Source organism: Lagopus muta, chromosome 1 (assembly GCF_023343835.1).
Source record: "Lagopus muta isolate bLagMut1 chromosome 1, bLagMut1 primary, whole genome shotgun sequence".
NCBI lineage: Eukaryota > Metazoa > Chordata > Aves > Galliformes > Phasianidae > Lagopus > Lagopus muta.
This window is the reverse complement of record NC_064433.1, coordinates 116,751,992-116,774,429: the sequence shown is the minus strand read 5'-3', so window position 1 is coordinate 116,774,429 and position 22,438 is coordinate 116,751,992. Positions and strand designations below refer to the sequence as shown.

Genomic DNA, 22,438 nt, shown 5'->3' with positions numbered 1-22,438 from the left:
TCTCTGAGCGGATAGCAGGATTCTTTGAGCTCAGAGGTGGAAACATCGTATTCCCTTGGGAAATTTTCAGATGCATTGCCTTCTATTTGAACATTGCTGCTCCTCATCTCTGCTCCACGAACAAAGATGTTTTCTAGAGAAGAAAAATAGCTCCCGAGTGTGAAAATTATATTCTACTAGCATTGCTTGGGGCTTATTCAATTGCTGATGACAAGACAATGTGTTTCCACTGCCGTCCATGCTGCTAGAGTATACTATAATGATTTGTTTTAGACACCAGCCACCTGTTAATATCGTTCTTCTAAAGGTCATTGTGTGGTGCCTCACTGTCTGAATTTAACGACCCTGTATCAGGTTTGTTGGTCACTCTTTTGTGTGACGTGGGACAAGTGTTTGTGGGGAAGGAATGTGAACCTAATACCCGACCGGACTGGAGAGCGACTGGCTCCTCCTGGCTATTGTAAGGCTGCTGGGCCTGAGCTGGTCACAGATAATGTATTTGCCAAGAGGAGCTGGCAGGTGTATATAAGCCCAGCCTTTGTGGTGAGCCGAGCTGAGGGGCACAATGTCCAGGGCTGTCAGGGGAGGGCAGGGCAGGGGCTCTGCTCCAGCAGAGGTCTGGCTTGCTGCTGCCGTGGAAAGAAAGCGAGGTGGTGCTAATGTAGCTATGCCTGTGACAACGGGTGGATGTTTGATGAGCTATTTTTAAGCATATGGTGTTGGATTTATTTATTAATGTCTGTACAGTGACCTGAAAATGTAAAGCAACGTATAATTGAGAAGTGCTGACCTTGTTATCTGACAATTTTTAATTAATTTTGGGGAGTATAAGGGTGGTGTGTGTGTAGCTTGAGCTTTTCACCTTTCCTTCCTGACCTGGCACCCACTCTGGAGATGGGTGGGAGCCAGGTAGGACCTGCCGATGGTCCCCTTCCCTTCCTCTCCCCAGGGAAGGCAGCAGATGAAAGTGACTGCTGCTGCAGGGGCTCAGCTGAATGACTTTCCTTTCAAATTTCTAGAAAATGAGAGCCTCTGCTGCCAAACGAACAAAACAAAGCACCTGGTTTACCACATGGTGTAGGACATTCCAATGCTTGCAGAGAGGGAGTGCTGGCTCCAAGCCATCTGTATTCCCGTGTCATTAGTAACTGCTACTAACAGTTGGATTGAATTGCTGGCTGAGAAGGAGCAAGGGCTTTTAGAATCGTCTCTGCAATTGAAAATATTCATATGAAGAACTCCATTACTGCCAATTTATGAAGAATAAGGATCTCATTTTTATCAGTTGCATATTTATTGGTTCAAACCATTTCAGCTTCATTATGCGTGCGTAGATGGCTCATTGTGTTTATTTGAAATAGGTCATAAGGGTCTTCAAGCATTCTGGCTTTATAGAAATTGGATTGATTATTCTTGCTCTGAAAGAGTTAATGAAGAGTCACTCATGGCTTTTAATTTTCAGCTAATTAAAAAGAAGTACATGAATATCTGTTTTTGCCTTGATACTTACAGTTAAAAGTGCCAAATATAGGATTTTTTTTTTTACTTCTTTTTTCATTAAAGGGTGAGGAGGAGGAGGTGGGGGAAAAGTTACATGTAAATCATTTAGCCATTAACCTAATGTGGTGGATTTATAAATCCTATTACTATAAGCCCTTTTCATTTCCACTGAGGCCTGACGTGTGCTTGATCCTGCTAATGTAAAATTCATTCTAAGTGATTACTGAAGGAAGACACTTCTAGTCAATTGTAATCAGATTGTGTGAAACTTGCTTGAACACTGATGTTAAGTAAGACGTGGACACAGTTTGGCCATGTCTTAACTAGCCTTACAAATCAGTTAGATTAGGAATCAATCAGTGGACCTCTTCTGACACTTAATACTTTTTGTGGGGGGCAAATCTGTGCTAAGGGCTGAAAATACAGGGCTCAGAAGCAAGATTAGGATTGTAATTTGGTGTTCTTGTTTTATGGTATACTTGGCAATCCCTCACAGTGTGTAAGGCCTTTATGATGCAGTCCTCATCGGTGTTTCAGGGTTGAGGCCAGTGGGGTGCTTCCCATAGCCCATCATAAATTCCTGTCTCCGCAGCAGGAGCAGCAATTGGAGTATTTTTCTGAAGCTGCTTCTGATCCAAGAGAGATCTGTTATTTTGGCAGAAGGAGGTGGGGGACAGCTTATCTGAAAACGTTGTGACCTCCTCCTCCCAAGCTTTTAGTGGGTACTACTGATTTGGATTCCTGGAACAGCTATGGTTTTGGATATAGCTACTTCCACTGTTCCTATAGGGAGGCATTAGTATGGAAGATGTCTGCCTTATGAGTCTCTCATCTATAGCTTGCTATTAAGATCAGAAGCATTTTTTTTTGTGAAATGTCAGGCTTTGAAGGAAAAAACACTTTGTTATTAGTGTTACTCCTAGATCATTGCCTTTTAAATGGGCTTGGCTCTGACATGAGCCTCAAACTTGACTTTTATTCTATGTTAGTTTACCAAGTTCTGAAGATTTCTTTATGATTCTTATCATGTGTGTATATATATATATGTATATATATTTCTAGTATATATTTCTGTATTATATATATATGTACATATATATTTCTAGTAGCAACATTTGGATGTTTTCTTTTAATGTTTGAACAATTTTCTTACATTACCAAGATGTTTGTAGAGCTTATGTCCTTGAATTCTTGAGGTCTGTTTTGGTCATTATGTTTTCTTTTTTTGCTCATGTGTCCTCTGCAGCATGGTGAAAAGCCTTAAGGAAAAAATGATATGTGGAGTATATGGAAAATAATAGTGTTTAGTACCAGAAATAGTAGATGTATGCTCAAAGCATACAAAATAATTAGTGGAAGTCCCAGCAGCATACATGTTATGGTAGTGCTGGGGAATTGGCACTCTAAGCAGATAAACTGGTTGAAGATAGGCCCATTGTGAATGGCCAGCTTCTACTGGGCATTTTGTTCTGCTGTTGCACAGAACTATATGCCCAGTGTTCTAAGCTTGGAAATTCAACCACCAGTGTTGTCAGCAAATCCATCTCGGAAGTCAGTCTAGAAGCCTGTGTGCTACTGGGCTGTGTAGGTTGTTTTTATTGCTTGACTTCTGAGAGATTTAAGTATCTTTTCTATTTAACCTGTTAAATTACCTCTGGCAGGATGTGCGTACCTCGTTTATTCAGATGTTGCTTGGTTGATGATGACTGCAAGCACACGTGGAAGAGTGTGGAACATGTTTTTTTCCTGGGTTTGAATACTTCTTTGTCTTCTGTTTTCTCTTTCATGCCATTACTGTTGGTCTGCCAGGTGTGCCTTTTTGAATGAAAATGAGAAACTTATTTAGTGTAGAACTCTTCCAGTGTTGTTGGGGAGGCTCATTTGAAAAGCTTGAAATTAGATGTTAATTACCTTTCTCATCTACTGGATAATCTTCTGTACTTTAACCGAATAAGGATAATCTTCTATACTTTAATCAAATAAATATTCAAATACTTTGAATTTGCCATATTTCGGCTTTGTGACAGTTTTCTTATGTGATGGATTGCAGCAGAGCAACTGTACATGAAAAGGGAAAACTGAAATAGAAAAACTGCAGTGGTTCAGGTGGAAGGCACATCTGATCCATTATAGACATATTGTTATAGGTAGTTGATATGAATAACTGAATGGTAATGGGCTAGTAGATGAACTGATGAGCTGTCAAGATTCACTTCTGCTTTTTTTTTTTTTCCTTAAGATCGTAGCTGTCAGTATCATAGGGTCATAAGCTTGAGAAAGAATTAATGAATTCAGTATTCTATATAATGTTTTAGGATAACATTTACTGAGTTCCGTCATATTGAGGTTGGTTCATGACTTTGAATACAAAAGTACTGTCTTCCTGTAAATGCTTTGCTATGTATGGTTGAAATAAATAGTTGAGAAATAAGGTTGAGAAGGTTCTGAGGACACCTCATTACAGCCTTCCAGTGTTAAAAGAGAGATTATAAACATGAAGAAAATCAACTTTTTCCATGGGTAGATGTGGCAGGACAAGGGGGAATGGTTTTAAAATAATGGAGGGAAGATTTAGATTGGATGTCAGGGGAGTTTTTCCACAGAGAAGGCAGTGAGGCGCTGGCACAGGCTGCCCAGAGAGGTTGTGGCTGACTCATCCCTGGAGGTTTCTAAAGTCTAGGTTGGATGGGGTCCAGGGTTGCCTGATCTGGTGTGCTTGGTCTAGCAGTTGGCAGCCCTGCCTATGGCAGGGGGTTGGAACTAGGTGAACTTTGAGGACCCTTCCAACCCGTGCCGTTCTATGATTCTAAATATCTAGGTTAGTAAATACGAAGTTTTTAAGTATATGCTGCGTCAGAAAGGAGCATGAGTAATGAAGAAGGTCTTCTGTCAGCCACACTGAGTATGTATTTCCTGCGAAAACCCTTTCAGATCTCTTGTTTTGCAGCTGATTGAATTATACAAAAATTAATGCTACCTTTGTCAGAAAGCAGCAGCATCTTTTCCATGTCATCAAGGCTGGTCAGCAGATTTTTTTTCTAGACAACAGGTATGTGTTTTTGAACTAGTAAAAAAATCTCATGCTCTTGAATGTTTTTTATGAGTACTTGATATTCCTCTGCTGTTTACAGGAAATATGTAGGGCTTTTTTGGGTGGTTATTTGTTTTGATGGTAAGATGATCGTTTATTCCTGTTTTACTTCAGACCAGGTCTTGGAATGCTGGACTCATGCAAACTCATGCATGAATTTCTGTTCTGATACTGTATCCTTATCTGTCTGCAGGTCCCTGTTTGAAGCAGGGGAGTTGGACTAGTGAAATACAGGGTTCCCTTCCGACTCAGGAAGTTCTATGATTCTGTGATTCCTTATGCTTTCTTTCTTTCTTTCTTTTTTTTCTTTTTAATTGATGTTATATTTGTTTTTTAGCCACCTGCAGTAATCTAAAGGCATTACAAAACAGCTTAGCAGTGCTTGTGTCTGTAATAGCAGTGGACAAAATTAAGCCGCTGTTGTCCAGGACTTGTGTTTGGATTATGATGTTGGCACCGAAAGTTTTCTGAAGGCCCTGCAGGCCTCATTTCAGATATAATTCTAATGAGGATATTGAATGACTGGTGTGACAATAATGTAAATTAGTGCTGGTGCCTTCTGTTTAAACTGAAGAGTAAAAGCAAGCTTTGAAAGAAGGCTTCACTGGCACATGAGTGAAAGCTGAGATTTTTATTAATGATTCAAAGTAATAAGAAATAGGAAAGCTTGTTACGTATGTTTTTAGATTAAACAAAACCTTTAGGTTGTGATGTTCTTTCTTTAACTGAATTTGTGGGATGAAGAATTTAAATGAAAATTTCCAAAGTCAAAGATTGATTGAGTTAAAGTATGTAGCACAAAATCAATCCTGTCAAACTGTAGGGAAATAAGCGAGAGATTTATAAACACAGTTAATGTTTTAGAAAGCCAGTTTTGTGCAAATGTGTTTTGAATTCTTTACAAATGAGATAACAGTAGGTCTAAATGACAAATTAAGGATTTAAAAATAATCAGCATGCCTCTCTTGCAGTAATGGATTTATGGAGGGTAGTATGCTTTAGCTGCATTTATAATTAAGGTTTTTCCATCCCTAGAATAGAAATGTATTCCTGTTGAGTAATGCCATTTTGGGTGAATTATGTGGATTGAGTGAGTGGTAAAACTCTACTACTTTAATCTGATATGTGGCTGAAAGTTAGTTTTTTGCTTGAATTCCAAGAGGGTCATGTTGAAAGGTTAGATATATTTGCTTGTTTTTCTAATCTTAGTATTACCATTCTCTTTACTACAAACAAACAGATCCATATCCTGTGGTACGGTATAATGATATTTTAACAACTTGGTTCCTTCAGTAACAAAGCCATACTGTTACTCATGTGGAATCTCCAAATACTGAAATGAGCTGTATGCGGAGTGCTTAGTGACAGACCAATACATAAAAGTAGCTTCTGAAACTGTCATCTATTTTCAGTCAGTTCTTGAGAAAATGAAATTGAATGCTTTGATATACTTCTGGCTTTATTTCTGGCTCTAAAAACAGTGCCGGTGTCTGCTGTCATGTGACAGGATATTGAGCAGACAGTAAAAAGTATCTAAAGTATTTAAAAATGCTTTAGGTTGCTGATTTGGATATTTAACCAATTGACCATTAACTGCTAAAATACTGAAGACTGAAAAGAAGGTGATCCCTTCCAGGAATCTGTTCTTGCATAAGGCTGAACTATTGTTAGTGTATATGTAGTATGTTCATGAAATTGTGAACATGTTTCTGTGGAAGCCGCAGTGACATCAAACATTAATCTGTATGTTACTCCTTTAAGTGTTCAGTTATAACTTGTATGCTCTTGTGGATGTGTGGATGGGGAGTAATTTCCATTGGCATCAACTACTTTGTTTTTCAATTTCCTGCAGCTCCTTATAGGAAAAGTCTGGAAGATGAAGTTGCCCCAGTATGCTCTATAGTTCCTCTTGCTGATCTACAGTAGCAAGCCTTATTTTTAATTTTTTAACAGGCTATTTAGGATTGTTAACTGGTAATTTTCTTTTGTAGTAAGGTTAACAAAAAAATGTATTTAAAAGCCTTATGCTTCTAAAATTATTGATTTGTTACTTTTTTGTCTACATGGAGGTGTCAGTGTATGACAGAAATTAGCTGTATGTCTTAGAACCATCTGTCAGCCCTGTAGAATTTATTTCTGATGTGGTTTGTATATACTTACTTGTTTTTGGGGGGTCTTTTATGTCCTCAGGAGCTTCATCTTCATTTCTTTAGGTCAGGCATACATAGAGAATTCAGGAAGCTCGTTTTGAAGAGATGATCTGAAAAGACTGTGGCTGACTCTGGTGGGCACTCCTAGAAACTCTTTCTGTCTGTATCCAGGTCAGCTTCATCAAGTGCTGTGCAGAGGTCACACTGAACAAATAGGAAATCTGATTGAGACTTCATGCTATTAACCATGCATGCTCCTTGCTGTCTTTTCACATCCTTGGAGCAATCACTAGGTCCTGCTTGAAGCAGAAGAGGTTAAGTGTCCCACACAGAGATGAAAACTAATTTCATTCCTTGATATCATCGAAGAAGACAGTTAAGAGCTGCCAAAGGCGAAGGTACTGGATGTGGTACCTGCCCTACTCCTATCTTTTCATTACTTTGATCAATACCTAATGTGATTGTGAGTTTCTGAGACTTCAGCTGTGATAATTAATTAGTCCTGCATAGGTACCTTGGTAAAATCTCCATTTGTTGTTACAAGTGCTGAGTTCATGCAGGCTTCATTGTTCTTTGGAATTTAAATAAGCCTTATTGCATTTCTTTCATTTATCTATCTTAACAAGGAAAGATGGCTCTGTCAAAAGACTGAGGTTTCCCTTCTTCAAATAACAGTTTTTCCATTGCTTTGTGTATATGCTTCTGCATGACAAAAGTCTTGTTCAGTTACTTCATTGATGCAGCAAGATTCATCTTACAGTAGGTTCTCTTCTTTTTTTTTTTGCCTGATTGAGCAATCCTAAAAGAACTTGCTTTTGGCACATATTTTGTGTTTTAGGAGCAATTATGATCACTGTAGCAATTGGTATATACCTGATTGTTCTCTTGTCTTTTAGTTTGAGTAGCTCAGTGGAAAACTAAACATCCTGGTAGAGTTAGAAAGCCGAATGTGCAGGAACTTCTGCTTCCTTAACCAGGGAGTCTTAGATCTCTAGTGGATTATTTTGGAGGCTTTCAGAATGTTCTTGTTTCCATAATTTCTTTGTGCTCGTGTGCTGGACTTGGTGCAGTATCTGTGCATCTTTATTGTATCAGGGAGCTCAGCGGAACACAGCACTTCTTGTGTGTCTCACCAGTACCAAGTGAGGGGAGAGGATCACCTGCTGCCAACACTGCCTTATTCAGCCCAGGATTCCCCAGGCCTTTTTTGCCACTAGGTTACATCGCTGGACTGAGGACAGCACAGCATCTGCTAGGATCACCAGGTCTTTCTCCACAAAGCCGCTTTCCTGCTGGTCAGTCCCAGAGTCCTTCCTCCCCTGGCGAAGGACTTGCCATTTCCATCTGCTGAGCTTTGTGTGCTTCCTGTAGGCCATGAGGTATCTCCAGCCTGTTGGGGTCCCTCTGCACAGGAGCTTAACCGTCTGGTACCTCTGACACTCCTTGTTTTGAACTGCCTGCAGGCCTGCTGAGGGTACACTCTGCACCATCATCTGTATCACTAACACAGCTACTGCACGATACAGAACCAGGTACCTATCCCTGCGCTACACTCACCCTTCCTATCTTAGTCTACCACTTCCTTAGTAGTTGATCACGTGCTTCAACCTCCATCAATCCAAATTAATGCCTTTCTTATCAGCTTGGGCAGCCAGTTGACAAAGATCATTTTGCCCTGTCTAGTCAGATGAATCCTGCATTGCCCATCTGATTCTTGATCCCTCAAGGAGGATTCTGTGATCACAAAAACCAAAGCCTTGCTGCCAGCGCTAGCTCTGCAACCATGAAAGATGAATTAGTATTGTTTAATTTTATATAAACAAGTGTCATGTTGTCTAAATACATCTAGTTTAATGAAACAAAATTACATGCTGTTTGAAAATATTGCATGACATTTAAGAAATTAGGTATAAGAACTTTTTTTGGAGGGTAATTAGAGGCTAAAATACATCTCTGAATTTAAATAGATCTTGTTTTGATAGAAGACCACTTAGTCGTAATGAAAGAACAGATTGGTTTTAAAGCACTTCAAGCAACAATTTTTTGATGGACATAACATTCAAGCGCAGTATTTGTTAGCAAGGCTTGCATCTTCTCTCAATTTTGATAGAATTTCAAGATTATTTTCAGTGAATATACCTGTGTCTGCGTAGACATTGCTCAGTTCTGTATACTTACTGCAGAATTGTCTACAGTTCTTTAAAGAAAAGGCCATTTTTTTTCAGAAAAACCTTTTTTATTTTAATAATGCTCATTGTCTCAGAAACAATCCAAAATAAAGCCTTCCTGTCTAAATGTTCATTTCACTAAAGTAAATGCTGTTTTTCCTCTTCTGAGGAGAATGTACTTGTCTGTATTCATTTAAATATTGAATACCTTAACACGCATTTTAATTTTATTAGGAAATAATAAATGATGCTTGATATATTTCTGTTTATTAGATGTGATTTTACTTCTAGGTTTGTGATAAACCTAGCTTTTGATGTAGGTGCAATGTACTTGAAATGCACAAAAGGTTTTCTTGCATCTTACAGTTAAGTACAAAGTGTTCATCAAGCATAGATGTATTTAATGGCTTTAAATAAAAAATTATTCAGGAGAGTTAATGAACTAAAATTGGATTGAGTACCATGTTCTTCAAGGGGCTTTACGTATTACAGATCTTGTTTTTACCATAGACTAAAATAGTTGGGGAAAAAAAACCTTCCTTGCTTTTTCATCTGTTTTGGGCTTTCTGTTTTGAATGAGTAGCTCAGGAAGAAAATAATTCAGGGGGTGGACTGTGAGTCCTGGTGCTTTTCTAGGAACTGCTGCTGGTTCTGTAAAGTGGTTTCTCTGGAACAAGCATTACCAGACTCAGAGTTAAGAAATGCTCATGCCTTTAAGAGCTTGTCATCCATTCTGATGTTGTGTTCTTAATACTTCTGAGAACACAAAGGTGGGTAAGAACTGAATCAGTTAGCTTCTTTTCAATCATGTGTTCCACTTTGTTGTTAAGCATTCCATTTCTTCTTTTGCAGGATTTTAAATGTATTTCCTACACAGGAGATGTTTGAGGGGAGTGATGTGCGGGGCTTTTGTAACTTTGGTCCGAAGTTGTAGGAGTGTGTTTCTGTGTTTATCTTCCATCCTGGTATCAAAACATTTTATTTCCAAAATAGCCAAAATTTGCTGTAGTGTAGCGTAATTTGTTGTATGTTGTGCAGAATGACTAATAATGGTACAACTTAATAAAGAATTAATTCTTTTTTTTTCCTGTTTTCTTATCAAAGCTCATCACAAGTACTCGAACCGGAGGTATTGTAGAATTTTAAAGATATAATTGTTTCTGGTACCAAGGGAACATTGTCTTCAAGTTGTAATTTGATTCACATCATCCTCTTCAGTGTTTTACTGTCATCTTTGCTTTCCTTGTCAAAATGTGACAAACATATGCATGATTTTTGTTGTGTTCAGAACATTTGTAATGCTGCCTCGTTGTGCATTTTCTGTTGTTTGTGAGGCAGGAGATCCTAACTCTTGTTGTCATGTAAATGTGTTGCTGGATCCGTATGTGTGTGTTGCTTTGTGTCTTGGAACCAGTCTCCCTTTCGTTTTGGTGCACTGCCCAATTTTGATTTTATGCACACCGTCTAGCAAGGTTGTAGTGATGTCTGGCTGTCTGTCAGCTTTGTTGAGTAAACTATGGGCAGGTGATTTCAGTGTCTCTGAAAAAGTCATAGAATGGCCTGGGTTGAAAAGGACCACAGTGATCATCCAGTTTCAACTCCCCTGCTATGTGCAGGATCACCAACCACCAGACCAGGCTGCCCAGAGCAACATCCAGCCTGGCCTTGAATGCCTCCAGGGATGATACCCAGGAGGGAGAGGTTGGCTGCATGGCGTGGTATATTTCTGATCCTGTTGATATTCCCTGAGAACTTAAAGTTTTTGAAAATAAAACTTTGAATGCTTTATCTGAGTAAAGCAAATATGTAATACAAGTTCTTTGGAGCAAACACGTTGATTACCTTTCCGGATAGAGTCACTCAAACTTTTCTAAATCAGGTCCATTGTTTGATGAAAACTTCATGGAGCTGCTTCATTATTTGTAGCAAACAAGGTTTCCATCTTGTTTCACTTCTCATGATAAGTGTACCTTTTTATTGAGGGGTAGAAATCTTTTTTTGGAAGATCCTCCCTGAAGAAGCCATCTTGCAGTATTCTGCAGCCAGGGTTTAAAGGTTACTTAGCACAAAATAGTAGCAAAACTAATGAAAAGGTTGTAAGTGCTTATGTGGATTAATTAGTTGTGATACGTAGTTACCACAGTTCATTCTGTCTGTTCCTCTTCATCATGGGAGAGAATAGCTAAGAGGAATTGTTAAAGCTCGTAACAGAAATATTACTGTTCAGTTAGACAAGTGAACACCCAAGCTGGCAAAAAATCTCAGGCATACAGTAGGATATCCACTGGATAGTCTTCAAAAATGTAGTTTTTGTCAAGGCCATTAGAGTTTTTCAAAGGCAGAAATGATTTTTCTTTTTCTTGATACACCTTTGATGCATTATTTTTGAAATCACTCTGCTAAATCTCTTCCACCTGACATAAGTCTGCCTTTCCATTCCTTCATGTCTTTGATCCCAGGAGTCTGCAGAGAATTCATATGTCTTCAGCAGAGGTCTTTGCTTTGCATGCTAGCTTTATGCCGTGTCCCATTGCCTTGTAACTCAGCTAGAAATCTTAGCTTGTTTTCACACCAGAATCCTCTTGTTGGAAGATGCTCTTTAGTGGCTTTGAAATAGGTATGTCAAAAGGTACTTGAGGTAATGGAAAAAACTGTTCTTGGTATATTCGTATTTTTCTTAACCATTCTCTTTCTTAAATCATGTTCCTATTTAATTAAGTAATTAGTAAGTTGGGAGTCAAATTAGGACAGAATTTTGCACTTTGATTTATGGTCCGCAATTACAGTGCTTCAGTTTGTCGACTCCCATTTCATGGGCGAGAGCGTGCGTGTGTTGCTAGTCTTGCTTTTGCAAGTAAAAAGTTAAACTAGAATCTCACAGCTGTTCACTGTGTGCAGGAGTTCACAGGTTTTTAGAAGTATATGTTTGCTGGGGGGGAGGGGGCATGGCTGTACAGATGGGTTGCCAGGCAATTAATTCTTCCTACTTGGATTGCCTGCAATAGGAGACAATCCAGCTCTCATGAGCGGCGCAATATTATTTGCAAAAGGAAACTAACGAGTAACAATTTTCCTATTTTCTTCCTCCTTTCTTCTGTCTTCCCAGCCTCACTGTAAGCCTCCCTTCCTTTGCTGCGCATTTCTGAGAAACTGCTAATGATTGATATGATAGCAGTGCTGTCATTCTTCTTAACGAAAAAAAAGAAGTCATTTTTATTCTAGGTATTTTAATAGAGTCCCATTAAGGATGTATTGCTGACTGAAATATTGGTGTGAAGGGCTCTCACTGAGCCGAGCCCAGGAATTAAGAAGTCAGGAAATCGGCTGCTGCATTGCAAAAGAACCTTGTGTGACACAGTATCTCCTGATTGGGGGGATCATTACTGCTATTATGACTCGACTTGCGTAGGAATTTTAAATTTCATCTGAATGTCAGTAATAACCCTCTTAGCAAATTATCCTGAATAAAATCATGAAGGCATTTTATATAATAGGTGTTGAATTACTGGATAGATTTGCTAATTAAATACTCTTTGTTCTGCTGCAGTTGACATTACAGGGTAAGATCTTGAACAATTATTCTCAACAGCTGTACTTTGTTAAGGGAAAAATTAACCACAAAGTTTATTTTTTTTATACTTGAAGTTGGCAGATTTTTGAAATGTGCTTGAAAAAAATTCCATCATCCAATTGGTAATGAGAAGATAAATATGCAGGTGTTGCTGTGAAATCAGATAACTACTGACTGCCTTATTAATGAATTTTAGCAAGTCTTTATAACCTTCTGTTTTGTAGCTGTTGGCACTTACAAGTGATCTTCTGTCAGAATGGGTAGCACTAACATATGCCAGTCACTTGATGAAGCTAACTTGTCTGTGACCCTCTTGTAATTACCTACATCCTCTCTGTTCTCGGAGACAATTCAGAAATGGTCTTTGCACAGCCAAAGCTTTTTTTGAGTTGAAGATAATTCTATTTTAAAAAATATTATCTTTCTGTTTTTATAGATAGCATTATTTCAGAGAATGAAATAGAAATTGCCAGAAATTATTGAGGGCAAAAAATGGTAGGCCTTTCTTTTTACGTGTAATCTCTTCACATCTCTGTCCAATGTTTTTAATTCTGCTTCAGGGACTCCTGTTTCCTCATTGGAGTACTCAGGAAAAGATAGAGCCTTTTTCTGTAGGAGTCATCTGTTAAGTTAGAGAAGGGGGGAGTTTGAATAAGCTAGAATGTTAATGACTGTATATGAAATTTGATGCCATGACTTCAGAAAAAAATTGAAATTTCCTGTAAAGGTACTGGGACAGTGCCATCTGAATCACTTTTTTAGGAAAGGAATGAGTAGAATACTTTTCTAATGATTTTATTTAAAATGGGATCACACCTGAGTACATATGGCACAGAGAGAATCTGCCATTAAGACTCCTTGTTCTGCTGTTGTTCATTTCTTTGTTCTTCTTTGTCTATATGGAAGATTGAGGCCAGCTCAGCTTTTTGCAGTCTGTGACTTCAGCAGAGTTCAAGCATCATGTTATCAGAGTACCAAGTTTGCAGCATCAGTGGACGGTCTTTAAACCAACTAGATGTTTTGAACTTGACTCGGAGAGTATAAATTCATAGGTAACCATATGTGCTTGGGAAGTAACCCTTTTAAGGGCATTCATTGAGTGGCAGTTGTCAGGTTGAATTGTGGCTTGGAGCCTAACCTTTCCTTAGGTTCCTTGAAGAGGAATATGGCATATTACATGTGCTTACATCCATGCCTTTGTAACTCTGGAAGAGTTACTCCATCCTTACGTGCGGAAATTTCTTCTTTGAGGAAGAAAGTGGCCAGAAAAATGTGTATAAACAAACTATATTGAAGGAAAATGTTATTTACAAAGCTAAGTCTGACAGAAGTAAGAATGCTAGTGTCAGTGAGAATAGCTTCAGTGGTACATAATTGAATGCAACCTGAAAAAGCACAGTGGAACGTCATACTTTCTAGTTTCAGTCATTATGGTGGTTTCAGGATTCAGCAATAATAAAGACACTTGATATTAATATTGAAGGAAAGCCAAGGTTCTTATCCTGCTTGTGTACTGCAAAGTATAGATGGATGTCTTTATTTCAGAATTGTTGTCTGGCAGCAGTGGAACAACAGTAGCCAAGACTCTTGGTTTGTTTTAGGTTCCTCAGCCTCATGAGGGATATGGGACTTCCCAGAAGACAGTCTTATTCCCCGTGAGCAAGCCCTGATGAAAATGGTGCATTGCTTGACTGTCTTTAAAGCTACGGTATCAAATTGTACAGGCTGTCCTAATAGCCTCAAGTTTATCTTGGCTTTAATAAATGGTTTAAAGTCATTCTCCCTAAGTGCATTGAACCTATAGCAGTAGAATCACAGAATATGCCAAGTTGGAAGGGACCTGTAAGGATCAAGTCCAACTGCTGGCTCCACACAGGACCACGCAAAAATTAGACAGTATGTCTCAAAGCATTGCCAAGGCTCTTGAATTCCAGCAAGCTCTGTGCCATGACCATTTCTCTAGGGAGCCTGCTCTCCATACGATCTTACATCTTTCTATCCAGAACTATCTTTGTAGCCTTCCTTTGGATACTCTCTAATAGTTTTGTATCCATTCATTTATTTATTTATTCATTTTACTGTGGCAGCCAAAGTTGCGCACAGTACTCAAGGTGAGGCCACACCAGAGCTGTGTAAAGGACAGTCACTTTCCTTGACCAGCTAGCAGTGCTATGCTTGATGCACGTCAGGTTGTAGGTGACTGCCTGGACTCACTGTTGATTCATGATCAACTTGCTGTTGACCAAGATCTCCAAACCTCTTTCAGCCATGCTATTTTCCAGCATCTCATTTCCTGTTGGCATGCATAGCCAGAGTTGCCCCTTCCCTGATGCAGAACCTGGCTCTTACTCTTGTTAAACTCATGGGATCATATCACAGAATGTTTTGGAAGGAACTTCTAAGATTATCTAGTTCCAACTATGGACAGGGACACCCCCTCTAGAACAGGTTGCAGTCCTAGCCAGCCTGGCCTTGAATGCCTCTGGGGAGGACACATCCACAACATCCACAACTGGAACAGGGCAATCTGTTCCAGTGCCTCACCACCCTCACAGTAAAGAATGTCTTCCTAATATTTAGTTTAAACCTACCCTCTTCCAGTTTAAAGCTATTTCCCATTGTCCTGTTGCTTACCTGCCCTTAAACTTCACCAATTTCATGCAGTTGGTGGTCGCCCAGCACTCTAACTTCTCTAGATCTCAAAGGCCCCTCCACCCCAACAGAGTCAACAGCTCCTCCCAGTTTCGTATCATCAGTAAGCTTGCTCAAAACATCTTCTAGTCCTACATCCAAGTCATTTATGAAAATATTATAAAGAATTGGCCCTATAATGGAGCCCTGGAATACCCTGCTAGTGACCAGCCTGATGTAACTCTGAGCCAGTTACTCACATGTTGCAATTATGTTTTTATCTGGCTGTGTGCTCGGCATTTTGCCCACAAGGATACTGTGAGAAACAGTATTGAAAGGTTTCCCAAAAGATAACATGAAATGGCTTTCCTTTGTCATCTGGACCAGTGAACTTGTCATAAAAGGAAATTAAGTTACTTAAACAGGATCCGTAAAGAGGACTATTAACAGGAATAATTGAAAAACTTCTGATGATTATACTGAGTGAGGAAGGTAAGCATAGGAGCCAGGGAACCAAGCACAGCCTGGAACTATGTGCCAGAGCACCAGCAGCCTGGCGGGATAGGAAATTGGGAATACGGTGGAAATGTGGCCAGGTGAGTGAAGGAATGGACCAGATGTTGGAGGGAGGAGAACAGGTTTCATGAAAAGGAAGAAAGAGAATGGACAATAGAGTGAAATGGGTACTGGAAACTGGGAGAGGTGGAAAGGCGAAGAAAGGAAGCTTGGGAATTAAAATAACAAGGGACTGGCACTGGGATTTTTTAGAGTAGAGCCGACAGTATATAGAGCAAGGAGATAAAGTTTGAAAGTGAAAAAGTAAAGAGTGCACTTGAAGGTAATGTAGCTGAAGAATGTAGTGAATGTGCAACTTTTGCATCCAGTTCATGAGGCTGATTTTGCTGTAATTGGTTAACCAGAATGGTTTAACTACACTGATGCAACTAGGGTACAGAGTAAACAAACCTGGACCATGTTTAAACAAGCCAACCTGGATACATGTAAAAGTTCACCTGCAAGAGAGCAAAGCACAGGATACACCAGGCATTTAAACGCTTGCCAAACCTGTCATGTAGCTGTGCAAACTTTACCAAGCCCTTGCTGCTGCAGCTACACAGTTTTCTTCATGATGCTGATTTGCTTGGTTATGTTTGCTCTATAGCAATGTCCTTTGCTTCAAATGATAAACTCTTCTACCTCACTTCACTGTGCAGATGAGTATTAGATGTTGAGACAGCAGCCTACTTGTATGAGGTCTCTATAGCTATTTTTGAATTCTTAGGATCTGGGGAATGTAGAATGTGCTCTTGGCCAAGGAGCCAACCCTGGTTAACACACAGGTTTACCCATTGATTTAACATCTGCATCCCAGCTTCTTGTCCCAGTTCAGTTTTCCTCAAGGAGTTTGCTTTTTGATTATCTATTTTGAGACCACTGGAAGATAGTTAACCTTTAGAGTACGTTCTTGGAAAGCAGACACCATCCAGGCAGTACTGAACAAGTTAGAACCTTTTTTTGGAGAAAAGCCTCAACAATATCAAGAGAGGAGATGAAGCATATGCCAGAAGATGGTTGACCTAAATTATCGAAAGAACATTCATTCTGGTTCTTCTTGATGAGATTTTACTTGAGCATTTGATTCAGTTGTTTTTTTGTGGGTTTGTTTGTTGGGTTGTTTTTTTGTATTATAGAATGTGTACACATGTGCAATTTTGAGATTTGTTTTAATCTTGTTTTCGGGGAGTTAATAATAGCATTAATACAAGGTCAGATGAGAATTTAGTCATGTAATAGGAGTATCAAGGTGACTATGTGTTGCCAGGAGAGAGGTGGTTTGCTTTGTTTTGAAAGGTGAGAGCATTTGGAATTAGCAACCTAATGGATATGTTTGCACACGTTAGCTTGTAATTATATCATACGTTAATCTTTGATTATTTTTTTCATTTCAGATTTTGATGCATACCAAGGAGATGGTGCAAAAGGTAATGCTGAGCATTTTCATTAAACAGCAACCCTTAAAGAGCACACCTGGTGAATTTTTTTATTCCAAGAGAACCGTAACCCAAATAGACCTGAAATCACATCTTAGGATGCCTAGTTTACAAATGTAATCCTTCCTAATGGATTATAGCTTTTTTCTTTTCCTACCACAGATATGATCTAGTCCCTGCTTGAAGCCTGTGTGCAACTGTTTCAAGCAAATTAGCAACAGTGCTAATTAGAGTTTACTCATAGACCTGTTACATTATGTGTTCTAGTGTTTTATTATGGTTTATTTTTTGGCATCCTTTACACTCTGTCACGGGGTGTTTTTCTGACTATGGAGCTTAACATGGACATAGCCATGCTGTGGTTTTTACAGTTGCATTGATTCTTCACCAATGGAGACATCAGGTTCTCACTTTTCTTGCTAATACCATGTCATTGAATGCATCTGACCATATTTTGGTGACATTTACTGGTAGTGACAGTTTTTCTTTTCACTTCCTTGCTGTGTCTTTCATGTGCGCCTCAGGTGCATTTCATGTGATTCATTTTGTCCAGAATTTGCTCCATTATCCCAGAGTCGCTCTTGATTATGAAAAGTCTGGCTGTTGTTTGAATACAGTCTTCTGTAAGTGGGGTGTTTGCTACATGGATCAGAGTGAGAGGTAATAGGAAGGGCAGAAAGTCAGTCAAAGAGAAGAAATCAAGTAGGTGTTTGTATTCACCTCCAGCTGCAATTGTTTAGTTGTTGAACTTGAGGGTTAAAAAAAAAAATTGAATCATAGTGGCTAGATCATTATCCAGAAGGCAGTCTTGGCTCTCTGGAAGATCTGCTGGCCAGGGGAGAACCAACACCAGTGACTGAGTTGGAGCAGAAGTAAAAAGATGGGAGTGTGAAGACAGGAATCTTAAAATATATGCATATTTTGAAAAAATCTGAAAGAACAACAGCCTAATGGAGAGGATACCGTGGTATTGTTATTTCCTGTATCTATTAATCAGTGCTTCTGTTGGAGTGAAGTACCTCCAAACAGTTTGCTGAAGCTTTTTTTGCTTTGAGGTTTGTTTGTATTCCACAGTGGCTTTTTTGCAGTAGTATTGTGATGACCACAATGAAGTTGGATACCTAACTGTAGTATTATACTTAAAGCCCATTGGCTAAATGTCTTGTCTGAAGAGCATGAGCATGTCCTGTAGTCTTTCTGAATCTAAATGAACCTTTTGTGTCCTGACAGTTCAAACTCATTGGTGATTAGAGTTCCTCTTGTTTCTCAAGAGTAGAACTGTTCAATTTCTTATTTTTCTAATATTCATATGGTAAAATTTTAACTACTTATAATATTATGTATTCAACTGAACGGTGATTTGTTTTTAGCATAACAGTGGTTTAAGTTTCATTTTTCTCTTTGAATTCAAATGTGTCATAATGGAATGTACAGACTTTGCAGACAAAATTTACATTTTTCTACTTTTTAGTATTTAAGCAATAATATATGGACAGTGATCTCCTTAAGTCTTGAAACTGAGGAGACTTGAAAGAAGTAGAGTGGATTTAGTTTTCAAAACATTTTGTTTCGTTTAGATGAACCTTGAAGTGATTTATGGAGACACAGATTCCATTATGATAAACACTAACAGCACCAATTTGGATGAAGTCTTCAAGCTGGGGAACAAGGTAAGGACTTTTTTTTCTTTTTTTTCTTTTTTAATTTCTTTTAATAAAGCTATTTCTGTATTGTGAGTGACTATCTTCTACCTGTTCCTACTCTGAAATCCCTTGTGTAATTTATTTGAGAGGCTGGTAGAGTAACTGCCCTAATGAAAAGTCCCAGAGTCCGGTATTTACAAGGTTGTGTTCTGTCCTGTGCTTCCATACATTGTCTGGTTTTGTTAGGGAGGTGGATATGGCAGACTGTAATTCCTTAGGAAGCTAACAGATGAACCTTAACTTTAATGGTTCTTTCTACAACTAATTCTACTTTCATTGATTTCACAACTGCTTCTGCTGAGTCTTTAAAACATGTATGTAAAAACACAGTGTGTTGAGTTACTTGTTTTTAACTTAAAAATGATACTTGTTTTCATGAAATATATATTTGTCCACAGTTACTAAGGTGTTGCATTTGGTTTTAATATTGGTACATTCACAGATCAAAAGTGAAGTGAACAAGTTGTATAAATTGCTGGAGATTGATATTGATGGAGTCTTCAAGTCCTTGCTACTGTTAAAGAAGAAGAAATATGCTGCCCTTACTGTGGAACCAACAGGGGATGGGAAATATGTAACTAAACAAGAACTGAAAGGGTTGGATATAGTCCGAAGAGACTGGTGCGATCTTGCAAAAGAGACTGGAAAGTGAGTTCCTTTGCCTTGTTGTCTGTTTGCTGTTTTAAGCACTATGTGCTTCATAAACATTTGGTATCATGTGGCTATGTCCTGAACCCTACAGACTAGTAGCTAACATCAGTGTTAGAGTATCTTCACTGATCTTCTGTAGGAGATGGTAAGCATTATACTTTGGCAACAGTAACAGATTATGTTTGTGCAAGTTCAAATGTCCCTAGTTCTACTAACTGCTTTTATACCTTCTGTGGAATCTGTGCATTTGATTTGCTGCAGTTTTATGTAGGTAGCTTAATAACTACAGCTGGAATCTTGTGCAAATGGTAGGTGATATCATAGTTTGGAGTCACAGGTTCAGATTTTTTTCAAGAATGGTTGAGGATACTGGTGGTCAGCTCTCTTCGCATCCTTTAAAGTTGAAAGTGTACAGTGTGCAATCTGAAAAGTGTAAGAGAAAAGATCTCTTCACTAAGGACTGGCTCTCTTCCATTTTTCATTGAGATTCTTCTGATTCTTCATTATGACAGATAACGGATTGATGATTTATGTTTTTACATGAAACATTCTTGTGCTTAACTTCAATGGAAATAATACTTCTAAGAAAAAACTGCAGTGGATGAAGAGGTGGTGATCAGGGGACTGACTCAACTTACACTGCATACTGTGTCTTGAAAACTTAAATAAATTGTGGTTCAAATGTATCCAAAAATGAATACTTTTTTACATTTGTAAAAATACACCACACGCTTGCTTACTGTTCTTAAGACTTGCATTTTCTAAGAAAAGATGCATCATAATAGAAGCAAATTTTTCCAAGCTAGGAATGTATTAGTAATTAAAGCTATACAAATGTTTGAGAGTGTTCTTTAGTGACTAACTCTTCTGCAGCTGGCAGATCTTCCAACCACATACAGAAATAGGCAAGACTTTGCTTACTTTAACTTTGCATTTTCTCTTCTCTCCAGCTCTCTTCTTGCCCCTTGTAGATACCTGGTAAAGAATAATAAATGCCAGAATAAAACAGGAACAGAAAACAAGCTAGTTGGTCTCGACGGTTCCAAATCGCTGCTAAACATTAGAATTATTTACAGTAACTTGCTTTTAGTAAATGAGCGAATAAATAAAATAGAACAAGACAGGAAATATCCTGGCAAATTTCTCTAAATTTTGGATCAGACTTGAGGTTCTTTAGCTTGTAGAGGTAACCCTGGGAAGGGAGGAATTTGTTTATTGCGTTGGCTTTGTTTTGTTTATTTTAAGCTTTGCTTTTCTTTGGACCCGTTTTTTGCAGCTATGTAATTGGTCAGATCCTTTCTGATCAGCCCCGAGATGTAATTGTGGAAAATATTCAAAGGCGGCTTATAGAAATTGGAGAAAATGTGATCGGTGGCCAGATCCCAGTAAATCAGTTTGAAATAAATAAGGTAAATGAAGTCTACAACTCTTCTGTGCCTCAGTAAAGCTTTGCTGCTCTTGATACCGACTCCTGATAAAAGTCTTCCTTGTCCCTATGACACCATGAAACAACAGGAGTGGATAGGACGCTCTCACAAAGAATTCTGAGGTGGATCTTCTCATTTGCACCCATTTGAGTTCTGTAAATTGAAAACATGATCAAGACCTGATATTCTTCTATTTTGCACAGTGCTTTCACCTTTCACCTAGTTTATTTTTAACACAATTCCATTATATTTCTGTTTTGGACTATGACATTTTCACTACAATGCCTTTTTGAACAGTAATTGTAAAAACATCCTCTCATTTTATTAATAACAACATTTTAAAAGTATGTAAGACTAGTTACCTAAAGCTTAATGCCTGGAAAACACTTGTATTACAATTTTCACATGTTTTGTGTGTTTGTGCATGTGTGTTGTAAATGTCCTAGTGGATAGTAGATAAGTGAAGATAGCTGCTACGTAATCTTGCCTCTTAAAGTTCTGAGTTGTCCATCACTGAAGTAAAAAACTTCTCTTCCAGTTATGTTTTTGTTTCCTTCTTTGATCTCTTAGGCATTGACAAAAGATCCCCAGGATTATCCTGACAAAAAAAGCTTACCACATGTGCATGTTGCCATGTGGATAAATTCTCAAGGAGGCCGAAAGGTGAAGGCAGGAGATACAGTGTCATACATCATTTGTCAGGTAAAAATGTCATTATTTACAGCTAAATACAGCATACAGTTTGCCGAGACAACAAGGAAAACCAACTCCTGGGAAAAGAAAGTTTTGATGTTTCTTTGTAGTGAGATTACGTTAGAGTTTAAAATGGTCAGTTTTCTGTACTGAATTTGGTGTTTTTTTCTTTAAAAAAAAAAGCAAAAACAAAAAAACAGCTCCTTAACATTCAATTCAGTTCATCTGGCCATCTCCATATAGTGGCTTACAAAATATCCATGGATTAATTTCTGTTAATAATATTAATACCTTAATTTTAAAGGAAACAGCATATATTTATTCGAAGGAGAAAAATGTTTTGGTGGTGAAAAGCCTGTCATTCTTGGAAAGTTCTTTGGTGACGGTGGTTAAATGTTATAATCGTCATTCTGGCCTTAGCTTGTGTCTTTTTAATTCATAGAGGTAGTGCCAGATTCAATAACTTGGTTAGGCTGGGTACTCTGAAGAGCTTTCTGTTTTCAGGTATTTATCTAGTGAATGCTTTCAAAGCTTCAGAAGATGACATCATCTTAGTGACAGCTGGAACAATGAAGTGGTTGCTTGTTTTTGTATATCTTGCAGTAAAGACATATTTTCCAGTTTTCTACAGTGATGACATTTTTTTGAGCTTTCTTTGCAAAAAATTTGGGTGCACTATCTAAATATGACACTGTAATGGTGTCAAATGTGCGTTTAATACATCTTTACAAATTTTATTCAACTTTCCTATTGGTTAGAGAATTATTTTCTTCTACAGCCCCATACTACTGTTTTGTTTTGTTGATTCAACATGACGCTCTTTTTTTCCTTCTGCAAAGATGTTGGAAATTGGAACAGAATA

At 38.3% G+C, this 22,438-nt stretch overlaps 1 protein-coding gene across 2 annotated transcripts in view; it reads left to right on the top strand.

Annotated features, from left to right (window-relative positions):
* The window catches only part of POLA1 (DNA polymerase alpha 1, catalytic subunit), a 192,996-nt gene that overhangs the window by 56,222 nt on the left and 114,336 nt on the right, over positions 1 to 22,438 (top strand). For both annotated transcript variants that reach the window (XM_048933783.1, XM_048933782.1), the window contains exons 27-31: positions 17,061 to 17,093; positions 18,680 to 18,772; positions 19,248 to 19,453; positions 20,733 to 20,865; positions 21,454 to 21,585. In XM_048933783.1, the coding sequence (XP_048789740.1) occupies positions 17,061 to 17,093; positions 18,680 to 18,772; positions 19,248 to 19,453; positions 20,733 to 20,865; positions 21,454 to 21,585 (597 nt within the window). The remainder of the gene's footprint in view (positions 1 to 17,060; positions 17,094 to 18,679; positions 18,773 to 19,247; positions 19,454 to 20,732; positions 20,866 to 21,453; positions 21,586 to 22,438) is intronic.